Source organism: Lampetra fluviatilis, chromosome 80 (assembly GCF_964198595.1).
Source record: "Lampetra fluviatilis chromosome 80, kcLamFluv1.1, whole genome shotgun sequence".
NCBI lineage: Eukaryota > Metazoa > Chordata > Hyperoartia > Petromyzontiformes > Petromyzontidae > Lampetra > Lampetra fluviatilis.
This window is the reverse complement of record NC_136354.1, coordinates 946,501-967,428: the sequence shown is the minus strand read 5'-3', so window position 1 is coordinate 967,428 and position 20,928 is coordinate 946,501. Positions and strand designations below refer to the sequence as shown.

At 48.2% G+C, this 20,928-nt stretch overlaps 1 protein-coding gene and 1 pseudogene across 1 annotated transcript in view; one reads left to right on the top strand and one right to left on the bottom strand.

Annotated features, from left to right (window-relative positions):
• LOC144953664 (uncharacterized) overlaps positions 1-20,928 on the top strand; it is a 564,993-nt pseudogene that overhangs the window by 124,517 nt on the left and 419,548 nt on the right.
• The window catches only part of LOC144953661 (uncharacterized), a 37,014-nt gene that overhangs the window by 11,313 nt on the left and 4,773 nt on the right, over positions 1-20,928 (bottom strand). Inside the window, exons 4-15 of the mRNA XM_078884242.1 lie at positions 19,444-19,608; positions 9,864-9,931; positions 8,765-8,838; positions 7,122-7,195; positions 6,427-6,535; positions 6,206-6,300; positions 5,219-5,394; positions 4,659-4,726; positions 4,435-4,487; positions 3,637-3,741; positions 2,940-3,043; positions 2,041-2,158 (exon numbers count right to left, since the gene is read on the bottom strand). Coding sequence (XP_078740368.1) covers positions 2,041-2,158; positions 2,940-3,043; positions 3,637-3,741; positions 4,435-4,487; positions 4,659-4,726; positions 5,219-5,394; positions 6,206-6,300; positions 6,427-6,535; positions 7,122-7,195; positions 8,765-8,838; positions 9,864-9,931; positions 19,444-19,608 — 1,209 coding nt within the window. The remainder of the gene's footprint in view (positions 1-2,040; positions 2,159-2,939; positions 3,044-3,636; positions 3,742-4,434; positions 4,488-4,658; positions 4,727-5,218; positions 5,395-6,205; positions 6,301-6,426; positions 6,536-7,121; positions 7,196-8,764; positions 8,839-9,863; positions 9,932-19,443; positions 19,609-20,928) is intronic.

The window sequence follows — 20,928 nt, the reverse complement described above, 5'->3', positions numbered from 1 at the left end:
GGTAAAAAATTTATATTAATGAAAGTCACGAAAGCTTCAAATCTAGTGCTGGTCAATGACCCTCGCTTCTTGATTCAACGAGCACGCAAACTTCTTCAAACAGACGACGCTCAGCAAACGCTTCCCACCAGCTGCGTTTCACGGCCATCGTGCAGCCGTGTCCGCTTAGCCACTGCCACCATTCTCACGACGTTGTGGCCGAAACGTCGTGAGAATTGTATTTTATTATGTTTTGTTTTTATTATTTTATTATTTCCCTTCTACGTGACTTTACCGAAAGAACCAAGAAGATGAATCCCTGCAGTCACGAAAGCTTTACATCGAAATATAATATTATATTATTATATTAGAGTATTATATTATTTTTATATATTATTTAATTAGTTTATAATATTATATTATTGTATTGTTTTATTTTTATTATTTATTATTTCCCTTCTACGTGACTTTACCGAAAGAACCAAGAAGATGAATCCCTGCAGTCACGAAAGCTTTAAATCGAAATTTAGACTCAAGTGTACTGAAACACAAAACTCGGGGGAAGTTTTAAGACGCATTTCAGAATGGTCCTCATTGTGTCAACTATCACACCAGGGGATTGATCCGTCCACCTCTGCATTGCAAACCGAGTGTGTGCTAACCATTACATTGTGAACATCAATTATTTCAAGCACTTTGTACAGTGCTGTTTTATGTTTTGTATTACCAAGTTTGTGCATTTCTGTACGTGGGCTCCGAGCTGTGCCTGGTGATGCGCTTCGGCAGATTCCAACTCTTCCCTGGATTGAGAGAAAAACACATGACAGGTGTGCGGTGATTGTCCCACACAATCCCTGGGACAGAGTAATCAAGAAGGCGGGCGCCATCACTCCACGCTCTGATTGGTTAGGGAACGGGGAACATTCAAAAGGTGTAAAAGAGAGCAAGAGGATCGGGTGAGCATCAGGTGGGACGGTTAGGCCAGGGGTCGCAACCGGGTACCCGATACCCGTACCCTACCCGATACCCGGCTACCCGTACCCGGGCGGGTACGGGTAGCCGTTTGTGACCCTGGTGCGGCCGGGTACGGGTACGGGTAGGCCGTGAGTCACTGGTGAGTCACCGTTTGTCACTCATTTCCCAACGTCTTGTCTCTTCTCACAATTCAAGTTCCTAGAATCAACCCACCCGCGCCTGCAACATGGCTTCATCCCAGAGGTCGCAATCGGAAAAGTGCCAGAGTCTTAGTTAACAGAGATGGGAGTTGTGTTTGTAACAAACGTACGTCAGAGGTCGCAACCGGGTTCCCGATATCCGTACCCTACCCGATACCCGGCTACCTGTACCCGGCCGGATACGGGTACGGGTAGCCGTTTGCGACCCTGGTGCGGCCGGGTACGGGTAGGCCGTGAGTCACTGGTGAGTAACCGTTTGTCACTCATTTCGGGTAGGGTACGGGTACGGGTAGAGAACGGGTACCCGTACCCGGCCTGGGTACGGGTACCCATTTGCGACCCTGGTGCGGCCGGATACGGGTACGGGTAAAGAATCAAAACCCGTTTGCGACCTCTGACGTACGTCATCCACAAAAGGAATATGTTGTGAATTGAAAAGCAAACAGAAAAATAGGCAGGAACAACTTACTGTCGGTTTTTATTCCTCGATTCCAACTCGTGAACTTTCAACTGCAGTGCATCTTCGTTGCGTTTTGTTGTCTGGAAACGAGAGCAGAGGTCGTTTTGAAAAACAGTTTTGCAGTTGTAATGTCCAATACAGATGTGAATTGTAAGTGCGTCTGAGCCAGAATAGCTCAATGATATTCATATTCTTGGTTCTGTCGGTAAAGTCACGTAGAAGGGAAACAATAAAATAATACAAATATAAAACAATAAAATTCTCACGACGTTTCGATTGCAACACGTAGCAATCATCATCGGGTGTGAAAACCACAGCAAGAACATTTTTATTATTTTATCGTTTTCCTTCTGCGTGATTTTACCCAAAGAACCAATAAGATGAATCCCTGCAGTCACGAAAGAAGCTTTAAATACAAATCTTAACCTCAATGATGTTGTTAAGTTCGTCTTTTTGACTCGTCATGCGATTGAACAGTCCAGTCAGCTCCCCGTTCTTCAACAGCGGCGTCCCAATCTTGTTGCTGATGTCAAGGTTGCATGTTCTGTTAAAAAGGAATGATTGTGAAGACACTATTATTTCACATGTGGTTACTTAGCTCCAGAAAACAAGCGACAGTTGTGTAAATCCAAGAGAGTGCAATGTATTTTCTGGATTATACGATGCTGTGGAATGTAAGATGCACCATAAACATTGGCCCAGTGTCAATAAAGCTAACACAAATACACATCGATACTTATTTGGTAACAAAAATAAGTAATATTTAAAAATACTTTTAAAAAAGACACGCTTTAATGAAATGTCCCGTACTCGTAATGGGAGCGTGGTGATTTACAGGCAACGTGAGTTGAGCGTGGACAATTAGACCCGTAAAAAAGATTGTTGAAAAATATTTTTTTCATTTGTAATGATAGAATATAGTATTGTCATCAGCATGACACACCTATACCAAGTTTGCAGTCGATATGACATTAGGAAGACGGTTGAAATAGAGTTACAATATTTGAGGATACGACAACAGAGTGAGTTAAATAAAAGCGTGTAAAATGTTTGAAAATATAAAAAATTGGATTTTTAATGATAGAATATCGTGTTGTCATCAGTATGACATAAGTATACTAAGTTCGCAGTCGATAGCACATTGGGAAGTTGGTAAAAATTGAGCTACAAGATTTTTTGAGGATACGACAACAGACTGAGTGAGTTAAATAACAGCGTGTAATAATGAAAGCGAGTAGTGGCAGTAATACAAATGGAGAGAGGGCTAATGGGAGTGGGGCGCCAAAAAGCCCGAATGATCTTAGAAATGAAGCTCCACCATTCACCTCTGTTGACACAGTTCTGATTCCAGAACCTTCACTGCCTTCAAGGCATCTTTAAGGTCATTCTTCAAGGCACAATCTTTTGCTTTCATTCCTTTGAGTTCACTCTGAAATTGAACGACAACCAAGATGTCACGCCAGATTGACGCGAACGTCATGTTTCTGCACACAAAAGAGCACAATTCTAACACGCGTTCACCAACAACTTAACGGGGAAATGTTGCACAGGTTAATTTTACGATAGATTTAAGAAACATTTCAAATACCTTGCTTTCACCATTGGTACCTCATTTGCCAGTAAAAAATGATAATTGGTTTTTACCCTTCTATCTGGCAACAAAACTGACACCTTTTTTGTTGCCAGAAAAATGGGTAAAAAAACAATTGTCATATTTTTTACTGGCAAATGAGGTACCAATGGTGTAAATGCTTACCCCGAGCTCTCATACTCTGATGGTGCATTGTCTTTGAGTTGTGCGCCTTTTGGCGTCATCTGGTCAAACCCATGTGAGACTAGGCTCTAAGGTAAGCTGTTTCGGGTGTGGACCAATCAACTTCAAGGACAGTGCATACATTATCAGAGTTATGTTTTTTGTTTGCATTATGACTGCAGGTATTGTGGTCTATGCAAACATGACTCCTCGTAAAAAAGGTGTCAGTTTTGTTGCTAGATAGAAGGGTAAACAAACAATTATCATACCTTGCTTTCGTTCATCAGCGTTCTCGTGGCGGCCATCTGCTGTTCCAGTTGATGGGTGGTTTCTTGGAATGAAGCTCTCTCTTGTTCGAACCTGTATAAAGATTCCTTCACACAAGACACGACACGAAATCAACACCCCTCCTACAATACCCCGAATGTATTTATTGCACACGATGGCGCTCTCGGATGCCGTCTGAACATTCCGTTTCTCCCCCCTCCCCGTGCTACCCGGAGCTTCCCGGGAGCTAAACGTCAAACGCCTTGCCAAGCAAACTTTGCGACGCAACCCAGGGGCTGTGCGGCAGAGGTCGCAAACGGGTTTTGATTCCTTACCCGTACCCGTACCCGGCCGCACCAGGGTCGCAAATGGGTACCCGTACCCGTACCCGGTCGGTCGGGTACGGGTAGCCGGGTATCGGGTAGGGTACGGGTATCGGGTACCCGGTTGCGACCTCTGCTGTGCGGGGCATAGCGACGGAGACCTACGCAGTGGCGCGCGTTCCCCGTGTTTGATACATCGAAAAGCCATTTTTCGATTTAAAGCTTTCGTGACTGCAGGGATTCATATTCTTGGTTCTTTCGGTAAAGTGATCACGTAGAAGGGAAATAAAAACAAAATAATCAAAATAAAACAATAAAATTCTCACGACGTTTCGATCGCAACACAAGCAATCATCATCAGCTTCTTGGCTCATTGGGCTTTACTTGGGTAAAAAACTTATGGACTTCAATTGTAACGTTGAATATTGTCCACGCTTGTGGCTGATGTTGTGAAAGCGACGTGAAAATGTAACTCACCAGGACTACTTTGTGTTTCGCATTGTTACCGTCACTTTCAATCCTCAAATTATCTAGAAATAATAATCGATTAATCATATTAATAAAGGAATATCAATAAATGTTGGACGCGATGAAAATATATTAAATAGACGTTAATAATGTACACCCGATGAGAGATTAAAATGTCGCACATGCGATAATAAACTCGCAATGGACATTTACACTTGCAAAACGTTGCCTACCTATTTCTGTATTTTTTTCACGAATATTCGCTTCAAACCTGCTACGAATCTCAGCTTCTTCACTGCACCTGAAAGAAACGTAACAATACATCAGCCTCATTTAATTGTTTAAAAAATGTATCGGCAATGCAGCACACTCTCAGTGCAAGACGAAAATCCCCCGTGTAGCCTCAACACACCGTAGGGGCAAGTGCTGTTAGCGAGTAGCACCTATGAAGGCCGGAACGGTACATGAGGGGGTGGGTGGCCAGCACCACGCCCGACCGCCTTTGTCTCCCCAGTGGCGATGTTTACTACACACCGCACCAGGTACTCATTTGAGGCTGAGTCTACCAAAGTGAGGCCCAGGACAGGTTCAGATAATCGTCACTCGAACGTTGAGTTCGTGATGTGCGTCAGAAGCCAGATTAAACGATGCAGAAAAGTGCATCAGTGAACAAAATAGAGCGCATTTGTTTTTGCTTTGCAGATACAAACACAGTCAGATGTTCTACGGAATGCAGATGTGACAACAACATCTCAGCAGCCTACTTGCTGTGCTGTAAAAGTTCACCACTTGCCTCTGGCTGGCTGCTTCTGTCAACTCTTGATTTTCCTTCTTTCGGTTTTGAAAAATTACTTTCAGGTCCAAAAGTTTGTGGTGCAGCTTGTCACACGATCGCCGCAGCTCCGTCGTGCGTGCGGCGTGCTCTCGCTCCTTCTCTGCAAAACTCCTCTCCGTGTTTTGTATCTCAGCCTACAGCAGTGGCAAGAACATCCGTTTAGTCATCACTATTTCTGAAAGTTCTACGATGATTAAATCAACGAGGCAGGCGACCCGCTACATTTTTCAGATACAGCGCAAAGCTGAGATTTGCAAAAGAAGGCAAGAGAAAACCATTCCGTAAAACTATACGGAAAGAAATATGCGAGACAATATTACCTATACAGTCAAACCTTGGACTGCGAGCATAATTCGTTCCGGAGACGTGTTTGCAATCCAAAGCACTCATATATCAGTTGTGATCACGTGACGCTCGGCAGACAAAGCGTACACTACGCGTACTACTCGTATTGCAAGACCCCTCGCTCGTTAATCAAATTTATATTTTTCGATTTAAAGCTTTCGTGACTGCAGGGATTCATCTTCTTGGTTCTTTCTGTAAAGTCACGTAGAATGGAAATAATAAAAATAAAATATAATAAAATATTTCTCACGACGTTTCGGCCACAACGCAAGCAGCCGTCCTAAGGTGAAGAACAGGTCTGTCGGGAAGACAGCGTCTGAAATTCATTCGAGAAGACAGAGTCTGAAATTCATTCAGACTGACTTCTCGACAGACCTGTTTTTCACCTGAGGACGGCTGCTTGCGTTGTGGCCGAAACGTCGTGATAATTATTTTATAATATTTTATTTTTATTATTTCCATTCTACGTGACTTTACCGAAAGAACCAAGAAGATGAAATTAATATTTATTTAAAAATTTTGCTCGTCTTGCAAAACACTCGCAGACCAAGTTACTCGCAATCCAAGGTTTTGCCGTGTCAATATGAATGGATGCGTCACCCGCAGCCTGCTTTCAACTTCCTGACGGCGATTTATTTCCAACTTGAGGGTTATAATTCCTTCCTGTGTTTGCTCAAGTCGTGTTTGAAAGTCGCCTGTGAATGACATAAAAACAACTCAAATTGGGATCACCTTTAACGGTCAGATGTGCAGATATTTTCCTACCACACACACATACCCAGGCTGTTGGCAAAAAGCACACAACTTGAATAGACTCTCACCCGTTATTTCTTCGAGTCCAACACAGTTTTCAATGGAATCTTGCAGCTTTTGAGAGGTCGTTTTGAGTTCTTCATTTTTTGACTGCAAAAGCTCAGATTTTTCTTTGACCTAAAAGTGAAAGGCAGCACTGTATGTGATAACTACTCAACAATACGACCGTATACACGAATCTATGAAATGACCTACTGCCGGGCAAGGCAAGTTTTCTGGTTTGCAAGTCATCATTTAATCCAAATAAGTTTTGTTTACCGGAATGAAAATAACTTTGAAAAATCAAGAAAAAGAGATGAAAATGTGTACATCCCATATATTTCGATTTAAAGCTTTCGTTACTGCAGGGATTCATCTTCTTGGTTCTTTCGGTAAAGTCACGTAGAAGGGAAGTAATAAAATAAAAAATATAAATTATTCTCACGACGTTTCGGCCACAACGCAAGTAGCCATCCTCAGGTGAAAACCAGGTCTGTCGAGGCGACAGCGTCAGCGTCTGACTATTTTTTTAATTACTTCCCTTCTACGTGACTTAACCGAAAGAACCAAGAAGATGAATCCCATATATTTTGTTGAACAAATGCATTTAGGGCACTGGATACGTTTTCAAGTGGAAATAAGTAACATTTTAAGCATTTAAAATGTCACTTTTTAAGCATTTAAAATATGAGCAAAAGCGATCAGCTCATGAATTCACACCCACCTGGCTTTCTATAATCGCCGACTTGTTTATGAAGTCCTCCTGTGCTCTTCCCATCTCCTGCACAGCTGCTTCCACTACACGCAACACGCGTCGCGTGTTAAATAAAATAGTTGAGCGCATCAATATTCACCCAGCAAAGCCACAATTCAGACGCTGTCTCCCCGACAGACCTGTTCTCCACCCGAGGACGGCTGCTTGCGTTGTGGCCCGAAACGTCGTGAGAATTATTTAATTATGTTTTATTATTATTATTTTATTATTTCCCTTCTACGTGGTGACTTTACCGAAAGAACCAAGAAGATGAATCCCTGCAGCCACGAAAGCTTTAAATCGAAATTTTATTATTAGTTTTATTTTTATTATTTTATTATTTCCATTCTACGTGACTTTACCGAAAGAACCAAGAAGATGAATCCCTGCAGTCACGAAAGCTTTACATCGAAATTTTATTATTTTATTATGTTTTATTTTTATTATTTTATTATTTCCCTTCTACGTGACTTTACCGAAAGAACCAAGAAGATGAATCCCTGCAGTCACGAAAAAAGCTTTAAATCGAAAATTAAAGCCACAACCGTCGTTGATAATCATCGGCAGTGCTCTATCCACTGCTAGATGAAGCCGTCATCCCTCGAGGCCTTGAGAAGCAACACACTCTCTTGCTGCTGCTGCTGCTACACGCGATCCGAATCCCACGGCTCTATCTCCGCGGTTGCCGTTCTATTGTGCGCACTACAGAAGTCGCAAACGGGTTTTGATTCCTTACCCCTCGTACGCGTACCCGGCCGCACCAGGGTCGCAAACGGGTACCTGTACCCGTTCGTACCCGTACCCGGCCGGGTAGGGTACGGGTATCGGGTACCCGATTGCGACCTCTGGGATGAAGCCACGTTGCAGGCGTGGGTGGGTTGATTCTAGGAACTTGAATTGTGAGAAGAGACAAGACGTTGGGAAATGAGTGACAAACGGTGACTCACCAGTGACTCACGGTCTACCCGTACCCGTACCCGGCCGCACCAGGGTCGCAAACGGGTACCTGTACCTGTACCCGGCCGGGTACGGGTAGCCGGGTATCGGGTAGGGTACGGGTATCGGGTACCCGGTTGCGACCTCATTTGGCTGCCAATGTTGTCACCAGCCTCGACATCGACCTCTTCGAGAGAGGACGCGTGCCCGATGCAAACAAGTCGATGATTGGTGTGCTCTATATATTGAACACGACCTGATTATTACTGAGCTGTGCATTGTGTCATCCTGCAACAAGGCTTACCTTTGGCTAACGCGATATTCTTGTCATTTTGAGACTTTAAATTTAAATCACTCAAAGTCACTGCAAATGTCTTTAAAAGAAGATGACACCAGGATTTAAGCATTAATATTAAATATGCATGTGTATACGTGTATACTATTATACGCTTTTCAAGAAATATAATTAAATGAAAACAAAATTTTAAAAATGTTATTATACATTTACCTTCACTTCTGCTTTCAGTGACAAACGAACTTCTTTAATTTTTCCCTTATCTGCTTCAACTGTCAATATCAGCACGCGGACATGGCCCAAATAAGTCAACGTCAAACAAGTTCAATCGCTCAACGTTACACCGTTAATGTTAAATGGTCGACAGATGTTGAGAATGTACCTTTCGTTAGTATTTGTTGCACCGAAGAGAATTGGACCTGCAGACCGTCGCACATTTCCCTGGTGGCGGTGATTCTTACGGACACAGGCACATTGCAAGGACAGAGGTCAGAAAGCCTCCGTAGACAAATATCCACCGTACTCGTTGGTACAGACTAAATGTATCGCTTTTATAACTGGTGGCTGCGAAATAGCACGACGCGTGATTTGATAGTGACGCCAAGTAAAATACACACCAGTTTTTTTCCATCATTTGCCAGTACCAAAATATAATAATAATAGGGAATAACCCTATTATTATGATAATATTTTGGTACTGGCAAAGGAGGTCTAATGATGTAGATGCTCACCCCGAGCCCTCATTACTTTGATAGCGGCTTTGTCTTTGAGCTTCTTGGTTCTTTCGGTAAAGTCACGTAGAAGGGAAATAATAAAAATAAAACATAATAAAATAATTCTCACGACGTTTGGGCCACAACGCAAGCAGCCGTCCTCAGGTGAAGAACAGGTCTGTCGGGAAGACAGCGTCTGAATGAACACCACCAAGCTTGGCAGCGTATATTTAAGCTGGGTTGGAGGGGGGAAGAGCGCCTTTTATTATTTTATTATTTCCCTTCTACGTGACTTTACCGAAAGAACCAAGAAGATGAATCCCTGCAGTCACGAAAGCTTTAAATCGAAATGTCTTTGAGCTGTATGCCTTTTGGCATCATCTGGTCTAGCACCAATTTAGACTAGGCTCTAAAGAAAGCTGTCTCAGGGGTGGACCAATCAGTTTCAAGGACAATGCATAATATTATCACGGCGTGTTTTTTGTTTGCATTTTGACTGCAAGTATTGTGGTTAATGCAGTGACATGAATCCGCGTAAAAAGATTTCAGTTTTGTTGCCAGAAAAGGGGAAAACCCCTATTACTACACCAGTTTATTTTTTTACACACAACACTTTTTGTAATTGTGTTAATACTCGATGCAATGGTAGATTGTGACGTGTGACCTTGCGCTCCCTTCGCGAACGCAATTGTGTGTTGCGCTGACGTAAGTTGACGAACCTAAACAGAAGACAAAGATACAATTCAAGGAAAGTAAAAACTTTCTTACTCCGCTATTAATTCTTGTGTGCTGTTAGTCGCGTCTTTAAGTTGAACGGTGAGTTGTTCGTTTTCAAGCTGCAAGGAAACACGACACACACACTTCGCTGAGGTGACACAGACCTGTCGGAAAGACAGCGTCTGAATGACAGACCTGTTCTTCACCTGAAGACGGCTGCTTGCGTTGTGGCCGAAACGTCGTGAGAATTATTTTATTATGTTTTATTTTTATTATTTTTTAATTTCCCTTCTACGTGACTTTACCGAAAGAACCAAGAAGATGAATCCCTGCAGTCACGAAAGCTTTAAATCGAAATACAATGCAAGCATTTCCATGGACCACCCGGTCACCCCACCCCTAGTGACAAAATGCATTCACTTATCTCTAAATAGCAGCAATACAAAATTACTCATATTACCCGAATACAAACACTGTTTTTACCACAGCTATAAGGTTTTTCTAGGGGGTGCATTTAGACCTGAGGGTTAAGGTAGTTTACCTCATTTAATATTTTAATTACATATCATGAGTTTAATAAAAAAAGGGTAAGGATCAACGTTGCAATTACTGTCCGGATCTGCCTGCATTTGCATCACAGCCTCGCGGACCATCTGGAGGGGCGTGGTGGAACACCGGTGATACCGGCGAGGGGAGGGAGACCACACTCTGAGAACCACAGCTTTAGATACATAATAATATTACAGGTAGGAACAGGTTCCACACTGCCCACCAGGGATTATGTGTCTGTCTGTCGTGCATATGGGGAGGGGAGGGTGGGGGGTGAGAGGGTTGGGGCTGGGTGGAGAGGGGAGGGGGGGAGGGGCTGGGTGGGGAGGGGAGGGTGGGGAGGGGCTGGGTGGGGAGGGTGGGGAGGGGCTGGGTGGGGAGGGGAGGGTGGGGAGGGGCTGGGTGGGGAGGTTGGGGAGGGGCTGGGTGGGGGGTGGGGCTGGGTGGGGAGGGGCTGGTCACCCCGTGGTGTCCTTGTAAAACTCAACGTTTAACCTACACACTACACTATACACGACACGATACACTACACTTATACAGGTAGGAACAACACGTTCCACACTGCCCATCAGGGATTATTTGTCTGTCTGTCATGCATATTTGTCTGTTGTGCACGAATGCGCTGTCCAACCAAGTTCCTACCTGCCCACTCCGAAGGAACGTGTTTAAAATACTTTTTAAAAAACACGCTTTAATGAAATGTACGGTACGAGTGAAGTATTGGAAAATGACGGCAGGAAACTCCTTGACGGGAACACACTTCTTTTATTAAATCTTGACTTGTAACAATACAACGCGTGGCCTCTCTTCTTCACAATGCGCTTCTCTTGACTCTGGATTCTGTGCTGCCGGCTCTCTGTGCCTCGTGTAGACTCCGCGCCTCGGCTACACTCCTCTCTCGCCTCGTGTAGACTCTGCGCCTCTGCTACACTCTCCACTCGCCTCGTGTAGACTTTGCATCTCTCTCTGGCTACACCGTATGCATACTCGGCTCGTGTAGACCTTTCTCTCTCGCTGGCTACACCGTATGCATACTCGGCTCGTGTAGACCTTTCTCTCTCGCTGGCTACACACTATACATTACTCAGCTCGTGTAGACCGTTCTCTCTCGCTGGCTACACACTATACATTACTCAGCTCGTGTAGACCTTTCTCTCTCGCTGGCTACACACTATACATTACTCAGCTCGTGTAGACCTTTCTCTCTCGCTGGCTACACACTATACATTACTCAGCCCGTGTAGACCGTTCTCTCTCGCTGGCTACACACTATACCTTACTCAGCTCGTGTAGACCTTTCTCTCTCGCTGGCTACACACTTATACCCTACTCTCCTCTACTCTCCATTACTCTCCTCTCCGGGCTCTATCTCTGCACCTTCGTCTTCATTCTTAGATGGTTCCACTTCTGCCCCCTGCTCCTCTGTGCATCACCTTATATACCCCTTCTTCCCGGGAGACGGAGCGGATGCGGACCTCAACGTCGGCACCGCTCCTCAGTTACCCAATCCCCACGCGCTATCCCTACGATCCGGTTCCGCTCAGCGCGTGTTTCCACTCCCCGACCAATCACACCGCGCTGCTACCCGATCACTCCCTCTGGGCGCGTCACCGGCACACAGCCAATCAGCAGCACTACCCCCACCCGCGCACTGACGCCTGCTCCTCCCCGTCAGCGCGCGTCACCACACACACACCCGTACATACGCGCTGGCACACGACATATACACCCAGCGCGTATCACCACTACATCACCCCCTCCCACATAGCTCGCAGCCGGCCCGGCTGCTAACAACAACCAACCGCGACGATAAAACGACAACCAACAAAAAAAAACCCCGTAACCCCCCGAGTGTGCCCCGTAACCTAACATAACAACAACAACAACAAGAATAACTATGTACAGATTGACAATGAACCCGAAAAGTCAACAATAACACGATACGAGCAAATTCGAAACGAACGCGCCCCACGTCCCTGCGACTACACGCAGTGACGAGGCGCTCCAACTGCCCCAACTCCTCACGAGGCAGGTCATGCAAAGTAGCACGACCTGGCGCGAGTCCGTCTGGCTGGTCCATCGTATGGGGCGGGACACTGACGACCGTCCGGCGGTTCCGGCTGCTCCAGACGGCGCGGAACGGGCCTGAAAGGGCCGGCCCCGCCGCGGAGATCCGGCCGCCGGTGATCGGCAGCTGTCAGTTCCGAGACACCTGGGAGCAGATCAGGCGAAAATACGTGTGGATCAGGCAGAGACATTTCCCCCTCTGGGTCGCCGGTCACGTCACACGCCCGGCCATCACGACACAAGGGGAGGCCATATGGAGGCGAGAACGGTTTCAGTCGGGAGGGGTGAACGTACCACCGGCGCTTTCCCCACTTTATCTGAACGCACTGGGGCCGTGCAACGCGCACGACCTCCACGGGTCCCCTCCACGGTCTCAACAATTTAGGCGACGTAGCCAAGGGTGCCTGAGGGCAATGCAGCCAGGCCCTATCACCTGGTTTCCATTCGTGCATGGACACCTTCCGTGCCCGCAACCGTTCATTAGCAATTTGGCGAGCCCGCGAATTAAGCCGCGCGGCCTCCCTCGCCTCTGTCAGCTTGTGAATATTAAACTTAATATGTTCTGCCAAATTAGAATTAGTTCGTGGAGCGGACAGGCCAAGTTGCGTTTCTATTGGCGGGTCAGCTTCCCGACCGTACATCAAATAGAATGGGGAAAACCCCGTAGCTGCATGGGGGGCCATTCTATACGCGGCAAGGACTCCCGGGACCTGCAGGTCCCAATCTACATGTGCCTCGCACACCTGCTGGCACAGCATGGAAGTCAAGGTTTTGTGGAGTCTCTCCACCATCCCGTCAGTCTGCGGGTGGTACGGGGAGGTACGCACCTTCTTGGTACCCAACAGATCGCACACCTCTTGCAACAATTTACTCGAAAAATTTTTACCTTGGTCGGTCAGCAGGCGTTCGGGAGCCCCCTTGTCCAGGACATAGCCCTGGACGAAGGCATCCGTCACAGCCGCTGCCGACTGGTTAGCGAGAGGCCACGCCATAGGCCATCGGGTAAAGTATTCGACCCCCACTAACAAATATTTATTCCCTCTCGGCGTGACTGGGAAGGGCCCCAAAATATCGAGTGCAACGAGCTCGTTGGTACGCGAGACCTGAATAGATTGCAGCGGTGGATTAGCTGCCACGGCCGGTGGTTTACGCCTGGCGCACTCAACGCACCCCTTCAGAATATGCACCACATCACTTCCCATTCCCGGCCAGTAATAGTCACGCTGAAGCAGGGCAAGCGTCTTGTTAACTCCCAAGTGCAAGAGGCGTTCGTGTGCCGCCAAGACAACCCTCCCCCTCACAGCGGAAGGCACCACGAGTGCGTTCCGCCGGGACAAACTGTCCCATTTCAATAACACGCCCCGCTCAAGTACATAGGAGCCGGTACGCTCCTGGTCCCCCTCGGGACCCCCAACCTTGCGGCGCAATGCTAGCAGCGAGCTGTCCGCCATCTGGAGGCGGCCCCATTCGCTGAGCGACAGCGAGAGCAGCGAGTCCCGACCCTGAGAGGCAGTGGACTCATCCCCGATCGGTGCGCCCGCTGTCGCAGCCAGTGCCCCCATCTCCCCCGCAAGCGTCGGTTTACAGCGCGCCGATCCCGACAAACACGCGCATTCATCACAAGGCAACAACCGCGACAAGCAATCGGCATTCGTGTGTCGCAACCCCTTACGGTACGTAGTCGTAAACTGATAGTCCTGGAGGACTTCCAACCAACGCGACAACTGGCCCGAGGGCTGGGCGACCCTCAATGAATACTGTAGCGCCGTGTGGTCCGTTCGGACTGTAAAGTGACGACCATAAAGATATGGCCTAAACTGCTGCACAAAAAAAACAATGGCAAGCAGCTCGCGACGGGTGACACAGTAGCGCTGCTCCGCCGGAGACAACACCCTACTACCGTAGGCGACAACTCTTTCGACACCCCCAACGACTTGGGATAGCACCCCCCCAATGCCCGTGTTGCTAGCATCCGTGTCCAGCAAAAAGGGACTGGCAAAATCGGGATAACACAAGGGTGGGGCACCCACCAAGGCGTCCCGGAGGGAGCGAAACGCGGCCTCCTCCTCCGGTCCCCATTTGAACTTCACTCCCTTCGCCGTTAGAGCGTGCAAGGGTTTTGCAATAGTGGCGAAGTGCTCAACGAACCGCCGATAATAAGAAGCAAACCCGATGAAACTACGCACGTCGGAAACGGACGTAGGTGTCGGCCACGAACCGACACAATCCGTCTTCGCGGGATCGGTGGAGATCCCCGAAGAATCGACAATGTGACCCAAGTATCTAACGGACCTACGAAGGAGGTGACATTTGGCCGGTTTAAATTTCAACTTAGCCGATCGCATTCGCAAGAACACCCCTCTCAATCGCCGGAGGTGTTCCTCAAACGTTTTACTGAAAACAATGACATCGTCCATATAAATCAAGCATGTATCCCACTGCAAGCCCGACAAAACCAGCTCCATAAGTCGCTGAAACGTCGCTGGAGAGGAGTGAAGTCCCATGGGTAACCGGTTAAACTGGAACAGCCCCCCTGGAGTCCGAAATGCTGTCTTAGGTTTCGACTCTTCGTCGAGCGGCAACTGCCAAAACCCCGATAACAAATCAAGAGTCGAAAAATATCGCGCACCAGACAATGCATCGAGGGACTCATCCATCCTGGGGAGCGGATACGCGTCAGCCACAGAGATCTTATTCAGGCGACGGAAATCAACGCAGAATCACAGGGACCCGTCCTGCTTCTTAACCAGCACAATAGGCGCTCCCCACGGGCTAGAGGAGGGCGAAATAATATCGGCTTCTAGCATATCGTTAACAGCCGACTGAACATGTTCCTTCTCCACGGGACTCAGTCGGAAGGGATTTAGCCTGACCGGCGCCGCATCGCCCGTTTCAATGTGATGGTGCAACAAATCCGTGCACCCAATGTCATACTTATGTTTACTGAATACATCAGAGAATTCAATGAGCAACTCGCGCAGCGCACCCAACTGCGCCGCCGACAAATCGTCCGAGGCGGCACATAACGAATGGACCCACTCAAGGTCTTCCCTTGGCTCAACGTTCCGCGCGGGGCTCGAGCCCACCTGCGCAACCAACCCATCATCCCCAGGGACCTGCGCCGCGTGAGCCAGCACGGTGCCCTGCGGAATGACAGCTGGTCGCGACCCCGCGTTCAAAACCATCACAAACGGATCCCTGTCAGCCCGCACCAAAGTGTGAGCCACCGATAAATCAAGACCCCCGACAGCCTTGTTAGAAGGACCCAAAAGCATACTCTGTCCCGAAGCCTCCCTCACCCATGGTTTCCGCAACCGGAGGGGAATCAACATCTGTGAACCCGGGGGCACTTGCACTGTCTGCGTCGCCACCGCTTGTATCGTAGCGCACGCCGTCCGAATGTCAGTAGGGCCCGTCAAAAATGAAATCCGGCGACCCGATGGCAGTTCAATGCATCGTTGATCGATAAGAATTTTAATGGGCATTTTAGCCAAAAAGTCAGTGCCCAAAAGACACGGAACTGCCAAAGAAGACGAAACGAAAACGGGTCCCGACAATTTGATATCTCCAATGCAAATGGACGCCCTAACCTGACCGATAATGCCCAACGATCCCCCATTAGCGGCGTAAAATGGCACATCCACTGGAAGCAGCGGACGACATTGGACCGGAAGAATATTATAAATGAGGTCCGATATAATAGTTGCCGATGCCCCCGTGTCCACTAACACCCTAATCTCAACCCCATCAATAGATCCCGTAACAACGGACGAACCCGCCGAAGCAGCCACAATTCTATGCCCCAATTCCGCCCATTCAATGTCTCCCTGGTCCCGGCCGAACCCCCCTCGCCGAACCGAATCCCCGAACCTTAACCGGCCCTCCTCCGCCGCAACGCGGCGTCCCATGTGTGCCGAATAAACAGGCCGAGCGTGTGAGGTGCCGCGACTTGCCGGGGATTGTAGAGATGACTTGGGCTCTCGGTCGTCGTCCAGCCGAGCTCCCATGGCGCGCTGCCGCGGAGCGCGGCACCCGGACGCCACGTGGCCCCGGAGGCCGCAGTTATAGCACGTGACGAGGGTCGGAGTAGATCTTGGTTGCTCCGACTTTCGGCCCGATCGCAGAGGCGACCGGGCCCCCGGCCTCCAGTCCCCTGGTCGTCCCGTGGCGAACGCCTCCTCTCGTGGGCTGACGACTTGGGGTTCGGCGACCACCAAACCCGGGGCTGCGACGACAGCAGCGTTGCAACCAACGCCTTGCTTCCGTTGTAGGGCCTCGTGCGCTTGAATACTCGTGGCGACTCTCAAAGAAGAAATATCAATCTCGTCAGCTGTGTTGATAGGGACCCCCAGGTCCTGCGCCAACTTGAGCAGCTGCTCCAAAACCATCGCGTCTTGGCCCTCCTCGTCCATCCGAGGGAACGCAGCATCAGCAAGAGCCAGCAACGCCGTGCGATAGGCCAGCGCGGTCTCCGTGGCCGCTTTCCGTCTTGCGTAGAACTGATGGCGGCACGTAGAGGGAGGCCCGTAGACCCTGGCCAACAACCCCAGCGCATCCTTCAGCGTGGAGCGGTCCGACTTCCGTGCAGCCCTGAAGGCCGCGAGCGCATCGTCGTCCAGCATGGCGGGCAATGCCCGCAGCGCCGTAGCATCGGACCACGCTGACATCTCTTGATGGGCCAAAAACCTTCGCTGAAATTGGCCCCAGTCTCCGCCTTCCGCCTTGAAGGCTGACAACGTGGGCAGGCGCTGCTGAAAAATGAAGTCATCCGCCTCGTGGTTCCTCTCCGCCTGTCCGTCGGTGTCTAAGATGGCGGCTCCAGCAGCAGACGTAAGATGGCGGACCCCCTCGCGCGCTGATGACGTCGATGCGCGCGCTTGGGAACCCACCACCACGTGGCGCTCGCCGTTCCCGCCAAAAGTAGGCCCAGGCGCAATGGCGGGAATCCCCCATTCGTTTTGGCGGGAATCTGCGGGGCGACCTTGTAAAATGTCCCCCACCGTCCCCGCTCCTCCCGACGAGCTGATCTCCGCCAAGATGGACGCGGCGGCGAGCAGCAGCTCCGCCAGTCGGGAGTGCGCCTCACGAAGCCCGGCGTCTGTCCCCGGTCGCTCGGCCGGCGCCGTCGACGGACCCTGCAGCGTGGGCAAGTCCTCTTCCTCACCCCCCGCCACCAGCGGCCCCGAGTCGTCCAGGTCTTCCTCGCGGTCAATCCCGTGGGTCCTACGGGTCTTCCTCGTCTCCATACTTGGAAGCCCGTTTCACTTCTGACGCCAGATGAAGTATTGGAAAATGACGGCAGGAAACTCCTTGACGGGAACACACTTCTTTTATTAAATCTTGACTTGTAACAATACAACGCGTGGCCTCTCTTCTTCACAATGCGCTTCTCTTGACTCTGGATTCTGTGCTGCCGGCTCTCTGTGCCTCGTGTAGACTCCGCGCCTCGGCTACACTCCTCTCTCGCCTCGTGTAGACTCTGCGCCTCTGCTACACTCTCCACTCGCCTCGTGTAGACTTTGCATCTCTCTCTGGCTACACCGTATGCATACTCGGCTCGTGTAGACCTTTCTCTCTCGCTGGCTACACCGTATGCATACTCGGCTCGTGTAGACCTTTCTCTCTCGCTGGCTACACACTATACATTACTCAGCTCGTGTAGACCGTTCTCTCTCGCTGGCTACACACTATACATTACTCAGCTCGTGTAGACCTTTCTCTCTCGCTGGCTACACACTATACATTACTCAGCTCGTGTAGACCTTTCTCTCTCGCTGGCTACACACTATACATTACTCAGCCCGTGTAGACCGTTCTCTCTCGCTGGCTACACACTATACCTTACTCAGCTCGTGTAGACCTTTCTCTCTCGCTGGCTACACACTTATACCCTACTCTCCTCTACTCTCCATTACTCTCCTCTCCGGGCTCTATCTCTGCACCTTCGTCTTCATTCTTAGATGGTTCCACTTCTGCCCCCTGCTCCTCTGTGCATCACCTTATATACCCCTTCTTCCCGGGAGACGGAGCGGATGCGGACCTCAACGTCGGCACCGCTCCTCAGTTACCCAATCCCCACGCGCTATCCCTACGATCCGGTTCCGCTCAGCGCGTGTTTCCACTCCCCGACCAATCACACCGCGCTGCTACCCGATCACTCCCTCTGGGCGCGTCACCGGCACACAGCCAATCAGCAGCACTACCCCCACCCGCGCACTGACGCCTGCTCCTCCCCGTCAGCGCGCGTCACCACACACACACCCGTACATACGCGCTGGCACACGACATATACACCCAGCGCGTATCACCACTACACGAGTAATGGCAGAACTCCACGACTCCAGAAAGTGATTTACACCCCGCGTGAGTTGAGCAGTGGACAATTAGACCCAAGCCGAAACATAGCGTATAAAAAATATTGTTTAAAACTATATATATTTTTTTTATGATATAGTATTGTCATCAGTATGACATACGTATAACAAGTTTGCAGTCGATACGACATTGGGAAGTTGGTTAAACTATGAGACGTCCTTTACCAGTGGCAAAATATAGTGATAGGTTTTTACCCTTTCAACTGGTACAAAAACTGACACCTTTATACAAGGGATCAATGTTTGCAATAACCACAACACAAGCAGTCAAAATGCAAACAAAAAAGAAACAACTCTGATAATGATATGCACTGTCCTTGAAGTTGATTGGTCCACACCCGAGACAGCTTTTCTTAGAGCCTAGTCTCCATTGGTGTTGAACCAGATGACGCCAAAATGCGTCATGGTACGCGTTGTTGTTTCAGAGTTGTTTCTTTTTGTTTGCATTTTGACTGCTTGTGTTGTGGTTATTGCAAACATGATCCCTTGTATAAAGGTGTAAGTTTTTGTACCAGTTGAAAGGGTAAAAACCTATCACTATAAGTTGGTTAAAATTGTGTTGCAAGATTTGAGGACACGACAACAGACAGAGTGAGTGAAATAAAAGCGTGTCAATGAGCAGCACTGCTGCTGGTGCCCACCTGTTTCTCTCGAGTTGATGTCTGCAGAGCGTCGATCGTCTCCTGCGCCACTATGATGGCTTTCTCCTTCTTGTCGACGTCACAGTCAGCTCTGACATTACAAATGTTCAACTTGAACAATTGACAGTGCATAGAATTGAACATTTCCGTCAGGTGATCTTGATTCTTTGAAAAAAAAAAAAACACGACACGTGACATAAGGAGCGTGTATCAACAGCTTTCCAAGCCGTAGTATCGTGAACAAATCAAGATTTTCTGCTGCCGATGACTGATTATTCGTAATAAAGGTTTTTGGGTAGCTCGCTTAAGTATAGAGTGCCGTAACCCTCCACCACCCGACCCCGCCAGGAAGGTTTGTCACGTAAACACAACGCGTCAATTAATTACTTACTTCAGCCCACCGGTGTGTTGGAGAGTTAATGCACAACAGTTACACATTCATACTTACGCGATCTAACCCAAAACACCTTTATTATGAATATAATTGGTCGCGAAAGCCTGCTACGTGTTAAACCGACTATTACTCCGTTTCAACCGAATACTCGACCAAGTCATATATGAGCACAAACACCAGTTTTTGATTAACTTTCCTTGAAAAGTCTTTGCCAAGTGCTGTGAACATAAAAAGGCAAAGGTGCAGATCTGCAATTCCTTGCTCGTGTCACTGCTGGCAGAAGAGCCTCAACTAGAGGGAGCTCGAGACAACCTCAGTAGATACTCTTAGTTCTTTCGGTAAAGTCACGTAGGTAAAAATGAAATTTAAATTAATAAAAATAGTTTTATTTTTATTAATTTAAATTTCAAATTAATAAAAATATTGTTTTATTTTTTTAAAAAATTTTTTGATTTTTTACCTACGTGACTTTACCGAAAGAACTAAGAGTATGAATCATTGCAGTCACGAAAGCTTCAAATCTAGAACCTCAGTAGAGGCTGGCTCTTCCATACCGCCCAGACGTCTTGGTAGAGATGGCAGTACCCACACTTTACCCCACCACATGCGGCCTGCCATGTAACTGTGGTGTACCAATATATACAGCAGAGTAGACAGAGGTGGGACATTTTAGACATGTGTCTATTAAATCTGCCACGCCTGGAGATAACAACCTGCTGACCATTGCACCATGGTAGCAACCGCAAGCTTCACGAAACTAAATAAATTAGTATTAAATTTCGATTTAAAGCTTCTTTCGTGACTGCAGGGATTCATCTTCTTGGTTCTTTCGGTAAAGTCACGTAGAAGGGAAATAATAAAATAATAAAAATAAAACATGATAAAATATAATTCTCACGACGTTTCGGCCACAACGCAAGCAGCCGTCCTCAGGTGAAGAACAGGTCTGTCGGGAAGACAGAGTCTGAATGAAACACCTGTTCTTCACCTGAGGACGGCTGCTTGCATTGTGGTCGAAACGTCGTGAGAATTGTTTTATTTTTATTATTTTATTATTTCCCTTCTACGTGACTTTACCGAAAGAACCAAGA